This window comes from Haemaphysalis longicornis, unplaced genomic scaffold (genome assembly GCF_048455015.1).
Source record: "Haemaphysalis longicornis isolate Haplotype H1 unplaced genomic scaffold, Haemaphysalis longicornis Haplotype H1 scaffold_4, whole genome shotgun sequence".
Classification (NCBI taxonomy): domain Eukaryota; kingdom Metazoa; phylum Arthropoda; class Arachnida; order Ixodida; family Ixodidae; genus Haemaphysalis; species Haemaphysalis longicornis.
The window spans coordinates 174202516-174223291 of NW_027526361.1; the positions used below are offsets into that span (position 1 = coordinate 174202516).

The following is a 20776-nucleotide window of genomic DNA, read 5'->3' on the forward strand; positions in this document are numbered from 1 at the left end:
TTCATCACAACAATAAAAAATTACCCTGTGAGCAGATTACGCCAACAATACGCTCCCAGACATAATGAGATTCAAACCCTTGTGGGAGGCAAGCTTCAGAATCCCTTTACTCTGAACCTCAAATGCTTTCTATGAAGACACGAGGTCCGTTTGGCCCTGCCCTCCTGCTTGAGAACATTATTGGTAGATTTCGTAATCTCTTCATTCCTGAATTCTTCTTCCCGCTAAATAATTTCCTAAAATATATTGCGGAAAGCAAAAACTGATAAGCCGTTCCTCTCTGTGAAAGTGGCTGATCATCTTTATTTCACGACATAGAAGTGACACACAATTTAGGAGAAAGATAAGAGCAAATTCTATTTCTCTTGAGCGTAGCCGGCGGTCATCCCTAAGAAATACAGATACAATTTTGAGCACGCTCGCAACCGGTGGTGTTTGCAGCCCACCGCTACCAATCAGATGCTCCTCTCCGTTCTCGTCCCCCCTCTTCCTAAGAACACTGCTCATTGTGAGTCCGCACTACACGCGGCCTCCCCGCTGCGGCGAGAGTAAAGAAGCCAAATTCAAAATGGAGAACGCAGGCTCGTCGAGTTACAGAAGTTGCGGAGCGAAATAAAAGCAAGCTAGGGGGAACAAACAGACAAGCACAGACATGAACGCCTTGCACCAGAAAGACAAACAAACGTACATACACGAGCGGTTCGACAATGGCATGAGATTTCAATGGTGACAGCTTGCCAGTCGCACAGACCCCGAGGACGTTTCTTTTTTAGCGCCTCGCGCGATACAACACCGCGTGCTTTGATGACACGCGCAGCCTATGGTGTCTTGTTCTCGGACCTCTAGAATGAACTGAACTCGATCCATATAAGCTTCTCCTAAAACTAAGTAAGATTTCAGGATCCATGGAACTGGTAAAAACAACTCAAAGAGTCAAAGCCACCTTTACTTTATTTTTATCACAAAGAAACAAAATAGAGACGGACACTGCGCTAAGAATAGCTCTTTAATTATTCTGGACACAGACGTTCTGCAGTTTGCTCTAATTCTCATCGACTTTGATGGTATACAATGTTGCGTTTAATGATCCAAATATGTACATCGCACAATGGTGTTGACTGTTACTGTATTTACATGTAATTCTAGCCTAGGTATAGTAGACATAAATATACCTAAAGCAAGCTTTACCTTGTGGAACATTGCACACTGAACAAAACTACGCGATTTCATGTTGCTGCATTTAAATAAATAGAAAAAGTTAAAGCTACCGAAATGGGGTTAAATAGGTGTGAGCTTTGGGTGGATTGTTTATGCAGGTGAGCATGCGATGTCCTCTATTCATTGCAACACGTTGTCCATAAATCTTGATTATGAGTCCGGAAAAATTAGGTTACCTGTGTATTTTACCGGTAACTTGCTGAACCAACCACTGCCTGTGCATCAGATAAACCATCATCTAGTCATTCGAATATTTTTGAGAAACAACGTTTCTACGCTTCGTAGGCGAACAATATAATAACAAATTTACAAGCCACAGCGTATATACCAGCTCGTTAGCATTGACAATGATTATATTGTTGCCTGTAAAGGCGATATAACGCGGTGTGAAAGTCTGGGTGTAATGCTCCTTGAAATTTGTGTTCCAAGAAAGACAAACTTTACAATGTTACTCTTGGTAGTGGCAGTAGCGACCGGTAGTGTCAGTATAGTTAAATGAATTGGACGTGTTGGCTGTTGGGAAAAACAAAAAATGAAAGGGCTAATTATTTAGTAGAAATTGTGTAATTCGCGATAAAGAATATTTATAATAATGAGTCAGCTGGTTGAAAAACATCATTAAATTGAACAGTTGAGCCTCTTAATGCCCCTTCAATTATAAGCGACCGTTTCTTATTCCCAGCCATTTCTGATAAGCAACTACCACTTTTCATAAATGTTAGCACTCTGGCTTTAAATAAAGTGGAAAGCTGAAAGTTTTATGGTTTTTCTCTGAGCACTCCTGTCGAAAAGTTCAAGTGCCGTCATAACTAATTGCAACATGGATATGGCGCTATCACAAAATGTTTGTCTCACCGCCTTGCTGATAGCCGTTACAGGTTTAGAGGAAGCTTTTGCTACTAACGAGGACAATTTTAAACGCACGCCAATGCAGCCAGGTAGTTTCCGAAGGACGAAATCCTGCACATTTAAGAGAGCGTGTTCCAATTGCTTTTTACCACACCTGTACATACATCAGATAAAAAGGGCGTTGCAGTTTCTCTCGTGCTCGCGCGGTGAAAGTGTATACCCTTTACACAGCACAGACGGTAGTACTGAGTACACACATTTGTTCCTGAAATCAGCGAAAATGACAGGTCTAACAAATCGATCAGAGTGAAGTTTAAAACTTATACAACACAACGCTGTTGGGCCCCTGCACAAGGCGATTTCCTTCACTTTATGTTCATTCAGCACTTAATCCCTGTAGCAGGTTCGCACAGTATGCAGCTGGAACACATTTAAATGTAACTTCAACGCAACATAACAAAATGAACACCAAGGATCAGCCTCGTAAACGCACTCTATAATCGATGGTAATCTTAGACAATATGAAACCTTTGCCTGCTCTATTGTCTTCAGAACAGATCTGCTGAGTGCATGACTCCTAGTTGCCGTCGACATGTTGTGAGAGTTTAGTTAGGTCCAATTCATATTCTTTGGCTGTGATTTAGACGAAGTGGACGCCTAAGCAGTTGTTCGGCTGCTACCTTAGCAAAGATGACGCCGTCAGTGTCATTTCTTTGTTCCCGTTTTTTTTTCCGTAGGTGTTTGTTCCCGCCGGATGCCCGCGATGTTATTTTTCGCTTTAACGCCACCTGTGCTTTAGCGTAAAAAATATTACCAGGCAGCTCCCGTGGCTAAAGAAGAAGAAATATTTCAAGACAGCACGCCCGCACTCTACCTAAACATTATTCCTCTGAGCAAATTTAGTTGCATTTGTGTTTTGAAGTAGGTAGTAAAAATATTGCAAAGACCGAAAAACAGCAGGGATTCTACTACAAATATCAGGGCAGCAAATATTAAACTGTACGTCAAATACCTGGCTCCATAGTATAAAAGGAAAACAAAAGCGCGGAGAGGCGTCGTAGTATCGTGGTCCTGTAATTGCGTTGTTGGCTTCCAATCACCTGGCTGCTATGACCATCTATTTACTTAGAGCCCAAGAACAGGACGTACTATATATACAGCGCCACAGAAGAAATCTAGGACGAGAACCACTTGCGGTTTAATTGCTTGAACAAAGTGCGATAGGGCGGGGGACGAAAGCTCGATGAAGATTGAGTCGACATAGCATGAACATTGATTGAAAGACACAAATGCCCCGTTTCTACATACAAACTGCTACAGTGCATGTGGAGCGTCGGGATCGGATCGGGATTGGAGTTGCAACATCTCGTCATAACCTTCCCAGTTTTTTCCGCGCACACGTCTGTATTTATTAAAAGAGCGGTAGAAAACTTCTTGTTCAAACTTCAGAAGCGTCTGTTTCCTTCCTTTTGTTTGAGAGCTATTCTATTGCAGAAATACACTCTACTCAGTTCTACAGAACACCGTAAAATGCTTTTACGCTGGCTTCTGTAGAGCAGCAACACCTTTCTCTCAGGCACGCACTGATGACCACGCATTTTGCTTAACGCACCCTCCAACTGCACGCACCCTCCCCCTGTTATATTTTCAGTAAAAGATTGTTAGGAGAGCTAGGGATTCAGGTTTCCGCGTTTCAGGCTTCAGCTTTGAATGTATTCGATCACGGCTTGAACACAAAGTTTCACTGTTCGCAGCCAGCCTTATCGTTAAGGGCAATAATAAATTATGGTGAACTCCGTAGCCACTAATGCGATACGATATTGGCCGGTGAAAATCCATATCGTTAATTTGGGGCGTACGTTTGTTAAAGTGAGGTTAATTATTTTGCGCGGATTGGTAACACTCAGTTTTGAGAGGAAATTTGTAAAGAAACGAGATCACGTAAGGCCCAGCATTGTATATAGACGAAAAAACTGGAGCGTGAGCGGTGGTTAAATGGGACAAGTACTGGGGACAAGCGAAAGTAAAATAGTCCTCCGGTTGGCTTGATTTTTGAGCCAATTTCCTAATGTACAAAAATTCAACGCCTTGCAGGGGCGCAGCAATATGCAAATTTGAACATTTTTTTGCTCATCCGAATAGGTCTGTGGAAAAGCAAGAACATCAAGGTTTTCAACTTCTCATGGCCTTCAGACCGTGTTAGCATCGAAAACAGGTGTTCAGAAAAGCTGGTGACGAATGTGGTTATAAAATTATGGGCCTTATTCTGGCTCCCCGTTTCATTATTTTAAAATAGCCCTCTAGCAGCATGCTTCCACCTGTGCTTTTCCATTCTTGGCTTCGTCATACCATTGGCAGAAGCGACAAAGAATTTTAGATACCAAATGACGATACGGTTAGAAGCCGACCGTGAGGCCGGCCCAGAAAAGTTTCCTAAGCTATATATGGTGCCATTACCGACTAATGGGGCTCAGATTCCGCGCTTACTTGGTACAAAGCAGGTAGTCTAACTCGTTACGGAAGATCGCGGTAAAGTGCTTGAGTCGCGAAGAGAAGCAACACTGAACTCAGCAATGCCCCTATAAACGCTTAACCCGACCTAGCGGGCAACAACATATTGATACAACAGGCGATAGAACAAGGGCGCTGTTGTGGTCTTCCACCAGAGATTTAGGAGGCGCGAACCGCTCGCTGAAGGAAACAAAATAAAGATGAAGGTAGGCGATATTTCAGCATAAAGTATCTGCCTCTTGGACATTTCAGTGGGTAGGCACAAGCAAGGGTGCTTGAGCCGCCCTCGGATCTTCGGAGTCCCGTGGCGACCTCAAGGAACAGTAATCTAACCTCAGTTCCTCTTAGACTAAACGGGTTGTAGCAGTTCTTATTATCTAACAAAAACAGTGTTGGAAAGGATGCACAAAATGTCCGGGCGAACTCGTGTATGCTATTGATAATGTTGTGAAACCAAGGAGCGCTCAGAACCTCTTTTATATGTTGCGTTTTAAGCTCCCGCCTTCAACCCGTCTCCTTTCTCAACGGCTATTTTATGCCTTCCCTGCCTGCAAAGGACACCGGGAAGAGCGGTTCGAAGCCACTACGTACAGGCAGTCTATTGTATATACTAGGAATAAACTGCGTCCTGAGCAAAATTCCAGCCGCGTTGTGCAAGCGCCTTTTGTGGCTTTTTTGTTCAAAGTTACTTAACTTTGTTTTGGTTCCCTTATTAGCAAGCGTTTTTTTCTACGCGTGCTACGGTAATCAGGAATAGTCGGACGTACAATTCAGCTGTTGTAACTCTTATGTAACTCGAATTGGTAACGTATTCGGTGCCGCCGCACAAGACAACGTAATTATGAAGTCTTTGTGATGTCGCGGAAGCCCTACCATGGTCTACCACGCCTGAGTGTCGGCGAAACTCCGCGGAGTGCACCCAATTGACGTCAAAGAATGTGGTGACGATTGGTACGTGTTGTGGTGCAGACATCGCTTTGACGGAAGGAGAATATGGTTGCGGAAGCTGCGTCTTGCTTTTTGTTCCCCTTTCCGTGGGCAAATTGGTCGGCCCTAACGGGAACAAGACACCACGTGCTCCTTGCGCACTTCCTTCTGCGCTCTTCTTTTCGGCTTGCCCCGCAAGTGCATTCAGTGATTCGCTAGTGTTTAATTGCACACGCGCTGTGATTGCGCACGCGCGCAATCACAATTTTAATTGCGCTCGCGCTGAGAATGAGAAGACGCGCTGTCCAGGGCACGAAATGATGATCCGCTGTGAATGTAAACTCACATCAGGTCTGGTTATTGTCTCGATACTCCCCGGTAGCAAGGCAAAAAGTCGAAAGCAGAGCGAACACAGTTGAAATTGTTGAAAGTGCTAAGAATTTAGGCGTATACATGGCTACGTTTCTCAATTTCCAATGATCTGAAATAGATACGTGGTGACTCCGCACATCTGTGGCGCCAAGTGTACATTGATATTTTTTGTCTTAAACGTCCAACAGCCTTTGCTCAAATCCCGACACGCTTACGTACTGCGGCTCAGGTTACGAAATTGGAAAACTTTTGGGTAGTTTTGCAACGCACTTGGCGAATTAGCGTTTCTAAGCTATCTCAATAAAAATTTGAGAAAACGGTGAAGCATGCAAAACTAAAAGTTTAAAGTGTACGGCCAAAATCGCTTACTTCTTATTAGGCGCGAACAAGTAATTTCTCAAAATTAGAGCGAGATTTCGGAAGCTATGATACAGTTTACGCCTCTCCTATAATTTAGAAAGAAAGCTAAGGAAAGGAAGCGTCCGCAGATTGCATGCACGTAACAAAGAAGGAATGGTAAAAAAAAACACTTCGGATGCAAGGAGATTACAACATTTTTTTTTTTTGTCGCGATAAGTGATCTGTAAGCCGTTTCCGAGCTGAAACGCGAAGATGCGCCGGACACCGGAGTTTCTTTGCTCGTGTTTGTGGTTGTCGTATTCATGGCCCGTTAGGATTTCGCACACAAGCGTCACGAAAACGGCTCCCGGGATAGCTTCTTTGAGGGATACTTTGGTAGCGTAGATATATTACGGTTTATTTTACAAGTTCACGCGTTTGAAAAGCTACGAAGCACGTTTGCATGAACAAAAAGTTTGATGGAGAATTCTAACAAAAAAGCTAACCAGAAAAAAAAAATCACCTGGCGATTACTGTATTGTCCAGTGCGAAATTTGCGCGCAGCTCGAACTCGAGTCTTTTCGATCACGGCTCATATCTGCTGCGTCCCAGGAAGCGATCGTGTGATCAGCGAACACGCGGAGGCGCGCGGTGCTATGTTGTAATCTCGCAACGCTGCGCTGCAGCCGAGAATGCTGCTGCAGATCGTGTTCTCACCTCCCGCACAACTGTCACGTGGTCTGGATGAGCTACTAGCACGGAAGAGCGCCTGCCGAAAGTGTGAGGGTAAGGAGGTGAGACATACTTATCCCTGTGGGCGCGCTGGGAGACAACGCCTCAGCAGCCCGTGTTGCCTTTCCCTCCCACTTTTGCCAGATGCGGATCCTCAGCCTTCTTTCTGCTGGAGTGGCCCGTTCGCTCGCCTGGTTAGGCGGATGCCACCGCCAACGCCACCGCAAAACCTTATAACGGGCGCCAGGACGCTTCCCACTAAAATTGAACGATGCAAAGGGCACTGCCACACCCTTTTTTGTAAAGTTGACACGAAATATACAAATTCTTTATCTGCATTTTTATAACCCACAAAGGCCTGACAACACTATTACATCACATTGATATCTGGTCACGACCTTGTATGTGGAACCAGATTATTTACAAAATCCAATGTGAAACATCCAGGGAGTGTCACACTCTCACCAGGATCGTTTTATTTCTACTTCACACTGTTAGCACCTTGAGCAGGCTCCTCGACTCATATATATTGCTGGGTAGATTTCCACAACTATTTTAACAGTTGCCTTTGAATCAGAACTCTTCCCGGGAAAGTGTGGATGCGCAATGCGACGAAATACAGTTCTGTCTTCTTGATAATAAATGACAGGAACTCCGCGTTACACAATCGTGTAAGAGCAGTGTACACAAAATGCAGCAAACAGCATTGCCATAATAATTCACTCAAGACACCACACCACCTGGCGTTCTACATTTCTGAAAGCATTGGTAATACGTGTTACATTTTTTTTTGTGATAAACACGCCATCGGTTTTTTTTTTCATGCGCGCAAATATATGGCGGCCTTTCTTCATGTTTGTTCAAGGAAACATGTAAATATTTTCTGCAGCTAAGTTCCATATACTTCCAACTGCCCACAGTGATTCCGACTAGAGTACGTCACAAGTACGACTTTCGCTGACAACATCCTTAGAGCGGTGGTGAAGATAGTCGCTCGCCACATGATGGTGCGTTGCGGCATTCCTACTACAGTTCAGTCAACATGAAAGAATTCGTGCTCATTTCACATCACTTCCTCCGTTCGCAAAACTCCAGTGTGTTCAATTGCAAGGGAGGTGGAGTGGATGAGGCGCCATCCTTGACATATCGTAGCTATCATTCCAGTCGCCGGGCACCGCCAGCGTCGTCCACTGGGGCCGGTTGCTTCAGTCGGGGAAGTCCCACCGCCATTTCCCTTGAGCGTATCTGTGTCTAGCGTGCCACCGCACTACGTCGAAGCCACCAGCAGTCTTGAGAGAAGAGGGGCCAGCACCACTGACCACAGGTAGTTCACTCGACTCACGCTGCCATTCGCTGCAAGAAACAACGGAGACAACATAACAATCACTTGAGAATGGCATGCTATTTTATGTCAGTGGCATCATATTTTTACTTTTTTGAATATATGGCAAGTACCTAAACAGTGACGACTATTGCGGAATAAATATTAGGTCTGCCGTAATTTTGTGTGGCAAGGTTGAATCCTGGCCAAATTGTATTCGGCTCCAATATTATTAAAAGTTTTGGACCTCTGCACATCGAACACAGCAGCAGAAAATGTGCTCTGTGACGGTTAAAGTTTAGCGTAAACTATGTCAGGAAGGGTTTGAGGAGTACTTTATGGTATTATCCAGAAAAAGAGGATTAGAAGTTTGGCACCACGCGGAAATGTATCAAATACTGTGCAGGTAAGGCATTTTAAATATTCATGCGTCACCTGGGAAATTCAAGTCATTTCTGCGACAGAGATGAAAGATTTAGCAGAGCACGAGCAGGTTATAAAAGTACAACTTACGTTCTGTGAGCCAGAACATTTAACCTGTTATTTATCAGGCAGAGCTTCTTCCATCAAATTCGCATACATCAATTAAGTAGAAATAGTTCGGCTCCTTCTGGCCGGAAACCAACCCTAACTACCAGAAGAATCGCAGAACCACGAGCGTGTGACCACAAGACATCGCAATATGCTCGCATGTCTCTGCCACCCAGTCATTTTTGAACATTCGCACGGCAAAAACCTAGGCAGCTAGCCCGCCTCCGGCAAGCGTTTATTACCGCATCTAAAACAGATCCTCCTATGTCAAACTACGAGGGTGACCACCCTAAATTACGACCACCTCAAGAACCCCGCCACATCTATGGTACATGTAACTATCTGAAAAGGAGGTCAAAATCTGAGACAATAACACTGTGACAACGAAGCCTGGTCAGTGACACGGGTCAGGACCATTTCTCCTCCAGGGTACACTAAGCTTACCGAATTCGCACTATTTCGGTAAATTTACAAGCAACGACGAGGCCAGTCCGTCTCCTGTTAGGCTATACTACCGTTGCAATCATTTCGAGCAAGGCGAGACCCACAGCACCGACCCTAAACTTAGCAGAACAAAGACGTCTTGCTCCTATTTAACGCCAGGACACGCGCGTGGATTTCATGCTCGATATGGCCAAACAATGAGGTGGACATATATAGTTGGTTGGATGGCATGCTGGTGCCCATGCCTCCTCGCGAGCGGCCACATTTCTTGAAACTCGAGACTGGGAACAACAGCATCAGGCCTTTGGCCAACAGCTACAGTTCGTGGCCTTCCTTAGGTCAACCGTCCGAAAGTCTTTTAACGACAGTCGAGAGACGCAGGCCCCATACAAGAGAATGTATCCGTAACGCGTTCTACTTGGTATCGTCCAAAAATTGAACACCGGCCTATTGCAACAACGTCGAATTTCCACCACAGCTTATCATATATTCCCTGCTCGACAGAATACACCAAACATTAGGAAAGGAATTTTATTCTTCCACAAAAGTCTACATAAATTCAAGAACAGCGTGAACAGAAGCGTACATTACTCCATCAAGAATCATGAAGAGCCACAACAACAAGAAATTCCCTACATAAAAAATTCCCACAACGTTGTTCTTGCAAAGTTGTATCAGTTTTTTTCTACGCACTTCACTGGGGATCCTCGATTTACCAGTCCTTGACGGTCCGCGTGCAGTCCGAGGACTGCCTTCAGACCGAAAGTCGCATAGGAATACATGGGAAAATCGAGCGCCGGATCGCGTCTCGGGCATTCCGCGGACGATCCGTGACTGATAATCGAGGAGGCCTTCTGAGACAATATATTGCTTTCCGCGCCTTTTATTGACCAGGAAAAAAACGGCCAAGAGTACACTTTCCAAATCCGCGAGAAGCTAAACTAGCCGCCTCGCTCTCACTGATGGCCGCACTGGATTTCAACCCACTTAACATCTCTTTTCATGCGCAATTCACAAGCCTACGCAAACACGGCGATACACTTTCCCTCTCGTCTCGCTCCTAGGACTCGCCGGATTCTCCTAGGCAGTCTCTCCCTTGAGGACTACCTCCTGTTGGTCGGCAGAGCAGAGGCCGCGTACATGGCCCTCGGATACCCTTGAGTCCGAGGCAACGTTACTAGAATAACATCCCTGTCAAACATGCCTATTTAAGTGCACTTACACGGAGAGCACTCGGCTAAAATGTCATTGGGGAGCAGCTAAACGGCAAACGCGAATGACACTCTACAAGAAACGCACTTTGAGGTGAGTGTGGTCCCCAAACACTTTACCGGGGGCAGCTCGCCGAGTGAGTAGTCTCGTGAACAGAAGTCCGAAAATCGGAAAAATTAACCTAAAACCGCGAGCGTTTAGATGATAATAAGAAACGTTAAAAGTAATTATAGATATATTGCTTATTTACTTTTACAAAAATTGGAGCAGCGGCGAAAAATAAGAAAATAACCTCACTCTCAACAACGTGCCAGCGCCGCCTAGTGGGTGTTTTGCTCCATGGCAGCCGTTCTCTGCGGCGTTCTCGTAGGTGGTTTGTTGTGGCCCTGTGATTGTGTTCCTGCTTCAGCCTATTTCTGTTGTATTCAACCCTTTCAGACAATTTTCACCAAACAATAATGCTGCTGTTATTCACTGCGCAGTGACTAACAGTGAAGATATCAGCGCCGGTGTTCAGTCGCCGTCTCGACTCAGTTTTTTGCGGTCTTGTGCGAGGCGCCGATTGCGATTTTAAACAATGCAAACACAACGAAGTGTTTAAATTATTCCTTACGTGATAAATTGGGGGAATCTGAAGTAATTTTGCGTAATATTTACGCCGGCTATCGTCACTGACATCACGGCCAAGGGCACTTTATTTTGTCGTCTAGCAGCACGCAGCCTAAGTGTCACTTGGGAAGCCCGAGTGCACTCGGCGGATGTACACTTAAATAGGCACGTTTGACAGGGGTATAAGCTCAGTTTCGGATCTCCGCATCACCGCCAGAGGAAGAGGGTAGCCCGAACGGCGCTCGCGAGAACTAGTGGCGCTGCAGTCAAGTCTTGCACTTCCCTCGGCGCGTCGTCTGCTTCGGCGGCAGGCCGCCGCGCAGACGTACCGCGGCAGCTTTCTAGTAGTGCTATTGCTAAACTTAAACATCTGTCATCTTTCCAGTCGACTAGCTTAAACGTCTTCACCCTTCTAGTTGACGTTACCGCATCACATTTGGACACTGTTTAAGTGGAAAGGCTCTATAGGTCGCCTGAATGCGCTAACATGCACTCGTTCCTCATTCGTTGGCTACGAATGGACGGTCGGCCTATATTTCAATGCTCTACATTGCGTTTAACTTCAACGTACGGCAGTTTCGAAGAGAATTAGCATTTTCAGCATAGTTTTTATAACTGCTGCTCCGTCTTACCTCGACGAAAAGCGACCCAATACGTTTGTGAAAGCAGTGCCTTTATTAAGTGTTTTTATGTCCGCGCGGCAATACGACAGTTTTTCTGAATCTCGTCGGTGCGAGGTACGGTTAACCAGCTTCCGATGTAGAGTTCATATGCTCAACTTGTGTATGCGCCGGGCTGGTCTCACCTTATCTCGCCTTTGTACACTATGTGGTGCATACGAACATTACATTACCAAAGATGAAAGTTCGCCTTACAATTCTGACGCTCAGTTCATGTGAGACAAGCGCACTCGACTTTTGCGAGCTCAAATTAAAGCTGGAATCCACAATTTAAAGGTGCTCATTGTACGCCTGAATTTATGAGGGTCTTTGACAGCCATTGTGATGTCTCTAACTCAAGAAATCCGTTCAGCTGGTAATAAAATACACCTCTCCGAAAGGCGAAGCAGGCTTCAATGAGGACTTTTTTTTTTGAAAAGGCTGAATTGTGCATAACATGACGCAAGGATCCACATGGAAAATAAGTGTTTAAGGGCCTCATTAACACCGTATTTGCAGGACTCCTTATATGTACGCGCGGTGTCATTAGCACCTCTGAGAGGTTTGTGGCGACAGGGAAGCTGCCGAATTTGACCACGCACAAGGTGTTTCCTTACTACATTGAAATATTTTCTAGTTGTGTAAAACGGAAAGGGCAAAGTCCAAGGGCAAATGCAAAGCCACGGGTGATATACGGTAAGAACGATCCCGAGTGCTTGACCTACTCGTCATGATTCACTTCGTGGAAATGCGTGAATTTTTTTCCAGAATGGGGCATTTCTAGACTGTCTTTAAGGCCAACTGCACCCAAAATTTCGACCTCTTGAAAATCATATTTCCGTATAGTCTGCTTAAAAAGAAAGCAACATGCAAAATACAACAGCTGAACTACACGCGTGGACGCCGCAAGCGGCCTGCAAAAATCGGCGATTTTGAAACCGAAACCGAGGTGAGCGAGGCCATTGCAGTGACGTTGCAGCCGTCCAGCGAGCGGCCGGACGGTCACCAGCTCGGGAGAAAGCGCGCAGGCTATACGCGCGCACGGGGCGGCAGAGCTCTTCCGGTTTCTCCAGCTGCGTAGCTGGTCAGAGGAACAAGCCCCCTTCGGCTGGAACGTCACAGGTGTGTCATGATTTTTTACGCGATCCGCCGGCAGGTGCAGGGTGGTCTGCGGCGGAACTTTGTTAAACGCTTCTGACTGATTAACGAGGCGTTTCACGGGGCTACCACTTGTGTCCCAGCTGATTTCGGGTACTTACTACGCATTAAAAATAAATTTGGTCGAGGTGAAATTTTAGTGCAGTTGGCCTTTAAGCTCTTTCTCTCTAGGTTCAGTAATAGCTTTCACTCAGTCACGTGCTTTTTGCCATTTTTTTCTACTTGAAATTGTGCGCTCTCGCATTGTTTAAACTTTTTCCCGCTTCTGTGACTCGTTTAACGAACCTTTTTTTTTTTTGCAGTGAGAAACTACTAAATTTGCAAACTGAAAAGCTGCCGGTGGGGCTGCAAAATGGAATATTTTCTTCTTTAAAACTCTTGCGCCGGGGTTGTTTACACTGGTTATTTAGCGCCTACTGATTGTACTCGTATCGTAATATAGGCATTAAAAACAGTTGCTGGTGTAGACCTGTCTTTCCTTGCATGGAAAGACAGACCCACACAAAAAAAAGATCTAGATTAACGCTTGTAACCGCCCACGGACTTTGTTTTATTCACGAAGGGGAACGCAGAAAAATCCGTGCGTCAAAGTAACTTTCGGGGTCTTGGATGACACTTGTGTTGTCAAAAATTTTTGAAGGTATTATCAATTCTAAGATAGCCGATTTTCTGCACAAATACAATGTGATTGTTCATTCACGATATGGGTTCAAAAAAATAAGACCACAGAGCAAGCACTGTTAGTTGTAAAGACCAAATAATAGATAACATTGAAAACAAAAAATATACCCTTGGCTATTTTTAGATTTTCGCAAGGCACTGATTGCGTACACCATCAGACCCTTTTTAAGAAACTGTGTAACTATGGGGTTCGAGGTATTGTGTTGAACCTATTGCGGAGTTATCTGAGTAATAGGTCCCAATATGTTCTAACAAATAACATATCCCCTGATATACAGGTGGATAAGCATGGTGTCCAACAGGGATCAGTACTAGGGCCGTTATTATTCATTACATATATCAATGACCTATCCGGCATACATAACTCTCCCGATCTGGTAATGTACGCTCATGACACTAATCTTGTCTTCTCTTCCTGTTCATTACCGGCGCTTCAAAATATGGTCAAAACTTATTTAATCAGCCTTCGTGCTAGGTTACACAAGAATAAGTTTAGTTTAAATATCAGTTTTTCAAGCCCATCAACACCGTGGAAACTAATTGTATACATATTCATTATGAAAGTATAACAATCAATCAGGTTTCCTCCCAAAAATTTCTCGGTGTGTGGTTTAATGAAAATCTTTCGTGGTCTGTTCATATTTCCGAACTTGCTTCTGAACTAAGTAAAATTGTTGGCCTATTTTATAAGATTTCTAAGCTACTGCCTGTTTGGTTAAAAATGTCTATGTATATTGCCCTGTTTTTTTTTTCAAGACTTTGTTATTGTAATCTTGATGGGGTACAACCACGTCTTTCAATTACCAAAAATAACTTGTCCTGCAAAAAAGATCCTTGCGGGGCATTGAGGGATATTATGGTGCACCACGAAGCTTATGTACGCAACTATTGTTTGTTAAACACTCCATATTAAAAGCCGACCAAGTGTATTATCTGCGGCTTCTTCAATACATTCACCAGAATCGCTTGTACTCTGTTCCTGATAGCAACATAGGTTACAATCTCGCGTGGTAAAACTAAGAGTTCCGCGGACGCGAACAAATTATGGTGAACAAAAACTGAGTTGTCAAGTACCCAACGCCAAAAATAAATTCCCCTTTCCTGATGGGTTTTCTCTATCTGGAAACATGTTAAAAAAATACCAAACAACATCTGATTGAAGGTGAAATTCTAATGTAAAAATGCAATTTACCGTCTTTCATATATATGCGTATGTGTATGTATGTGTGTACGTGGATGTATGTGTATATATCTATATTTCTATCTTTTTCACTCAAGTACTTGAGTCGAATGATTTACTTTATTTCATCCGTATGTACGAAATTGTACTTGTACCAGTATCAATTTGTATTTTCCCATGATTGTGCACATGTTTTGTATTCTAGTAAGTGTTACTGCTTATATATTAGTTTTGTATTTTGATTGCTGCCCCTTCTATATATTAAGTGTTTTTGCGTTTGTATCTGTACTGCTTACAGGCTTAGGTTACCGAGGCCTCGTCAGGCTTAACCGCCTTTTGCCTCGGTCCACTCTTTTCTATGAAAAGAAAATAAACTTCACTTCACTTCACTTCGTGGCACGGAAAGCCACTTGAAAAGCTTCCAGGACACGCCAAGTATGGCTATAGGCTCACCTCGGTAGAGCTCTTTTCTAACATACCGATCACCGCACCTTCGGCTATGTTACGACTGGAAAAGTGAGTGGCCGTCCGCGCACCCCTCAGTGACATTGTTAGATGCAAATTTAGCGTGCAATAAAGGGCAAAGACGCATGCCCACCACGTATGAAGGGTCAATAAACCAGGGAGGTACGAATCAGAGCTCACTTCGGGAGAAGGACACCTGCAGGCCGGAGCTGTGCGTCTTGTCGGTGACGGGCGCCCGTAGCTCGCTGGAGGCCGTGAATTCCCGGAGCTGCCGCGAGACGCACTTGAGGCGAAGCTCGCCCTTGCTGAAGTGCTGCTCGCCCAGGCGGAAGCTCAGCCGCAGTACAGTGCTCGGAGACGAGTGCGGGGACGGGGAGTACGACACGTACGAGTCCTGTGCCTGCCGTAATGCGTGGACGTGCGAGAAGACGGTGAGGTTTGTCATAAGGGAAAAGCAATCGTGGCGATCGAGTACGTGTAGAAGCAACAGAATATGACAAGGCTCCAATCAACTGCTGCGCAATTTCGGAACGCGCAGGCTGGGAAGGTCAGAATCAATGCATTCTTAAAACAGCTGGCACTTGAACTCGAAGCAACGCGCAGTTGAAGGTCAAAACGGCGACAACAGTTCAATTCATTGCCCATGTCATAGGGCAGAGCGCCCGCCGCGTTGTTATGTTGCACTTTCCCTGCCGCCATTGCGACCAGCATGTGAACGTCGCAAGAAAGCAGCAGCATTTATAAAAAGTACGCAGTCAAAGAATTCCTACGAGAAAAAAACAGCCACGAAAGCCAACAATATTTATATTAAAAACAATTTTTCATAACCCAAAGCCAAATGCGCCAATTTTCGAAATATTTTTAGCATACGTCCAAGACCCACCGACCGACGGCCCGTCCGGCCGACCAACTGACCGACTGGCTTTCAACGCCCAATCAAATCTGCTGGATCTTAATATTTGCAATTTCGATTGTATTTTTTTAGTGAGCGAGGTACTGACTAAGGGTACTTTTTTTCAATACACGCCTAAGGGGGGAAAACGCTTTCCCATATTCCTTGCCCGTTCACATATCAACTGGTTTTTTCTTGTATGCAGGCGTGAGCCGTACAATTGTCATAGCACTGTTGCAAGGCTTCGCAATAACTTAACCCTATGAGGCGAATCTAGATTTGGGAGTAATCTGGGTATTCCTAACTATTTCTCAATCTTTTATCTGCACACCGATATATAAAATTGGTTTTTGCTAAGAAATATTGCCTATACAAAAACACAATAAAAATGGAGTGATTTTTCTCTCACGAACATTTCATAAAGCCCTTAAAATGATGAAAAGCACAAACAGGTAATGCCAGCATCCAGCTCAACTGGCAGACCCAGGGACTTTCCATTCGTTACTACATTCCTATTATTACATATGAGATCAACATGAACGGCATTTTTGTTAATCACATACGCAGCGGAGTGAAAAGGTATCAAAAGTTGCACGAAATGCCAGTTAACTCGGAGACCCTTACAGACCTCCACCTCGTTTTTGCTTATGCAGGTAACCCATACGACTGTCATCAAGTTATTTGGCTAGGTTTAATCCTTACCAACCTGTAATGTGAAAATGTGAACTAGAGATAAATTGCGTGCTTTTACATATTTCTCAACCTAGGTTTTTGGCGCGTCGATGCATCTAGTTTGTGTTTGTTTAAAAATGTTTTCACCCCTACGAATTCGTTGAAACGTATTTCGCGATTTTTTCCTCTCCAATCTCTAACTGAGCCAGCTGCAGTGTGGAAATTACACCCCTAACAATGTGGATATGCGTAGCGCACAGTGCTACGTACAGTAACGTACAGATTTCAGGAACGTACAGATTTCTGAAATTTCGTACTACGTTGCCATTACGGTTTAGAGATCTCTATTCTCTCTATCTCTATTCTTCAGTTCAATTGCAAAGCGAGGGGAAAATTGTCACCAATAGACGGGTGAACGTGATTTAACAGCGAAGCCAAACGAGTGCGCGACCCAAGCATGAATGATCAGGCCGCATCCCTAAACTATAGCGACAAACGAAACACGAGAGCTTTGAATTTCAACTTAGCAGCATCGATGTTCCTTTTTATCTTACTTCAATGTCAGGACTGCAGTTTGAGCCTAGTGCGACAAACATGGGGCTGTTAGTTTCACGATGGCTTTTGAGTACTTTGAACACACAAAAAACAGTGCGAAGACGAAACCGTGAAAAAGAGAAACATGAGCGCTACCAGCGCTCGTGTTTGCCTTTTTTGCGGTTCCTTCTTGGAAATCTCTGCCGTGTATGTTCAGTTCGCGATGGTGATAGAATGGCTTACGAAGTGTTCTTCGTGTTCCTCTTATTAAAATTGCGACTGATATTCAACCCTTGCAAATGTTCCCAGGGCTATATGGTCGCTTAAGCAGTAGAAGATCTTCAAATTATGAGGGTATTTACGCGGCAGAACGCACAGCTGGGCCATGAAGCGCACTTTAGTGAGGGGCTCGAGGATTAATTTCCACCAGCTATGCATCCCTATTGTGTACAGGAATCTCAACACAAGGGCGTTTTTTATTTTCTTGTTTAGTATAAAAACGTCCGCCGTAGGGCCAATTGCATCCGCATTCTTCGTTAAATAGGGCATGTTAAAAACCACATAGACCCGGTGAAGAAATGCATGTACTTTCAAAGGGCAGACAAAACACATTGCTTGTTGTACGCCGACACATATTCTTCAAACCTATGCGCACACAGCCTGTCAATGAAATCTGAGCCGTACATGCTTTGGCACACTTCTTTTCACATTGATGGGATAAAATCTATACGCATTAAGAAAATGCCGAAGTTGTTGCGTGATTGCGTGACAGACTCCCTGTGCTCACTGTTGCACTGTTGTAGGAACATTCAGTGCAAAGCCACAGATGTCGTCGATGTTTACGCACTTTATTGAATTGTTTTTGTTTCCTGTTCTTCTTCTGCGCTAACTGCAGCTTGTCGGTATCGCCTATGTGTAGTTGTGGCACGGTTCCTCAAGCGGTCATTATGAAGTGCTTTTTTCCTGTCGACCTCAGTTCCTTACCCGTAAAAAGCTGACGTCAACCGGATAAATCATTTATTCATTGGTCGCCTAATTGAGGTTTGAGTCCGTTCGTTAGCTGCTCTTTCTGCGTAGCCTTTGAAATCACGAGTTGCTTTTCAGTTCTCAATGTGGTCTTTTAGTAATGATGCACCCTAATGTATTTTCTTGTAAAGTAAAACTGGTACAGCCAAACCGATCCCCCTTCATTTGTGACGATTCTAAGGTCACGCGAAAACCATCAATGCTTGCCAGTCCCGATTGTTTAATGGTCTAGAAATGAGACTCGCGTTGGAAACCAAACTTCAGTGGAAAACAGGAGGACATAAAGCGGAGTGGTAATTACTGACAGTTACATGAAGAAGTGCCTACATAATTTATTTTCACGGCTTCTTCCGCTTCAGTGGGAGACTCCAAAAGCTGACTCCTCTGTCAGCTTCCCTGCACACGTTTGGAGACAATCGCAGACGAACTGCGAAGCCGTCGGGGGAAGTCACCGTGTGACCAAGCCTACAAGAAATACTCCTTTAGCGTCATCCTTAAACATAAATCTAAGCGGAACTTATCGTAACATCACTTGCCCAAACATCATGCAGAGGTTGTGCGACCTCGATTGTCTGAGTGTCGCCCTGTCACCAATCCTTATAAATTACGTTGTCTTTCGTGTAAATAAAACTCCGACAGCCGAGACAGGTGTTTCTGACTGGTTAGCCACTTTCTAAAATTACACCTCAGGTGTGGGCTCCGCATCTCAAAAACTATCATCATTATCATCATCGCCACCATTACCACCACCACCACCACCACTACCATAATCATCATCATAATCATCATCACCTTCAACGTCATTCTAAAAAATATACAACTCGCAAAAATAGATAGTAGATACATTGCTAGCCTGGTACACCGGCAGCTAATATTCTTTACTGATACCTGTTATGATTTACAGCGTCCTGAAATAATATTAAAATAAATAACCAAATTTACCGTTGAACTTGCGCTTGACGTCGTTCAGGCGTCGTCATGTTTTTAGAAAGGTCTGCTTCAAGTGCCTCAAAATAAATACTACCCGGTCGGAGTGAGCTATAAAAATATCTTAGCCTAGGTATGCCGCAGTAAGCCCTCATAAAATTGCGATTTTCAAGTTTCCCCCCAAAAAAACAAAAAAACGCATCGCCCATATTCCTAAAGAAAACAACGCAACGAAGATTGTTACCCAACTACGACCTGCAGGCTGCGCATTCCAAGGCATGATCTTTATTGAGATTTACTTCAGAGTTTATCATTGACCTCCGCTTGGTAACAGAATGAAAGTTGAATTTGGGACACGGCGCTAAAATTATAACAATTTTATAAATGAAGCTTTGCAAATTCGAACTACCGTATCAAACTGAGCAGAATAATATTAGGGCGAACGATAAGAGTTGGGAAAAAGTCACGATGATACAATTTCAAACAAACATTTTTTTAAGTGCCCTTAGTGCAAGGACACCAAAAGGGGCAGAATTTGATATCCTCGGGCAATGCGCTCATTTGTCTTTCGCTTCCAGTCTAGTTCCCGCGGCCCAGGGCAACTTCTCTTCCCAATGATCTTTCATTTTGCAGGAGGCAACCGCAGACACGGCTCCACCAACAAACACAACTGCCGACACGCTTCGCGCCGTTTGTTTCAGTCTCAAGAAAAACAACTTTTCAAGCCGGAGCGCCCACATCTTTCTGCGGTCTGGTCACAATGTCAAACGTTTCCGGAAGGATGGGCGACTCAGAGAGGGCATCATGGTGCTGCAAAGCAATGAAGTGACTGACGATCGCTTCGAACTTCGAAATGAAAAACGAACGTAGGAGTTAGAGGAAACATTTTTACTGCCACTGTTTTTACTACTAAAAAAAAACAATTCGCAATTTTGTACACTTTTGCGTAGGGTCCAGTTCAGCGTGGTGAATAAGGTTATATCCTATTTTTTTGGTTTCGATTTCAAACGAGGCTTTCTTGCTATGGTTTAAACTGCGGGTAACATATAAACCTCTCTAAACCTCTCTCTCTCTCTCTCTCTCTCTCTCTCTCTCTGCAAAGAAAACTTTGATGTACTAGAGGGATTGCATGCTCGAATACTGAGAATATGTCTTCGTGTTCCGAAGACTACCTCTGCAGTGGCAACCATGAGAGACAGCAGACGGATTCCGCCCACTGCGTTACAGGCAATGGAAGAAGTTCACACGCGCCTGCGCGCTTTGTGGCAAGGCAACCTGGGCACCATCTAGCTGCGTCGTGGGTCTCCGAAGTACAGCACGCTCTGCCTTCCCAGTATCCACCTTCAGCCTCTTCTCCTCACCTTCAGTGGCTGCTTCCTCCTATGAAAATCGTCACCAGTGTACCTGGATTTAAGCAAAAGGCGGATATACTCCCCGGCTCTAAATTTCTTTGCCTTGAACATATTGACAACTACAGAGGCCACACTCACACGTACGCTGATGGCTCAGTGACGGCG

The 20776-nt window shown here is 44.5% G+C and overlaps 1 protein-coding gene across 1 annotated transcript in view; it reads right to left on the reverse strand.

Annotated features, from left to right (window-relative positions):
- Positions 1-383: 383 nt before the first annotated feature.
- The window catches only part of LOC144179514 (uncharacterized), a 191207-nt gene continuing 170814 nt past the window's right edge, over positions 384-20776 (reverse strand). The window contains exons 7-8 of the mRNA XM_077707894.1: positions 15389-15608; positions 384-8301 (exon numbers count right to left, since the gene is read on the reverse strand). Coding sequence (XP_077564020.1) covers positions 8216-8301; positions 15389-15608 — 306 coding nt within the window. The 3' untranslated portion in view covers positions 384-8215. The remainder of the gene's footprint in view (positions 8302-15388; positions 15609-20776) is intronic.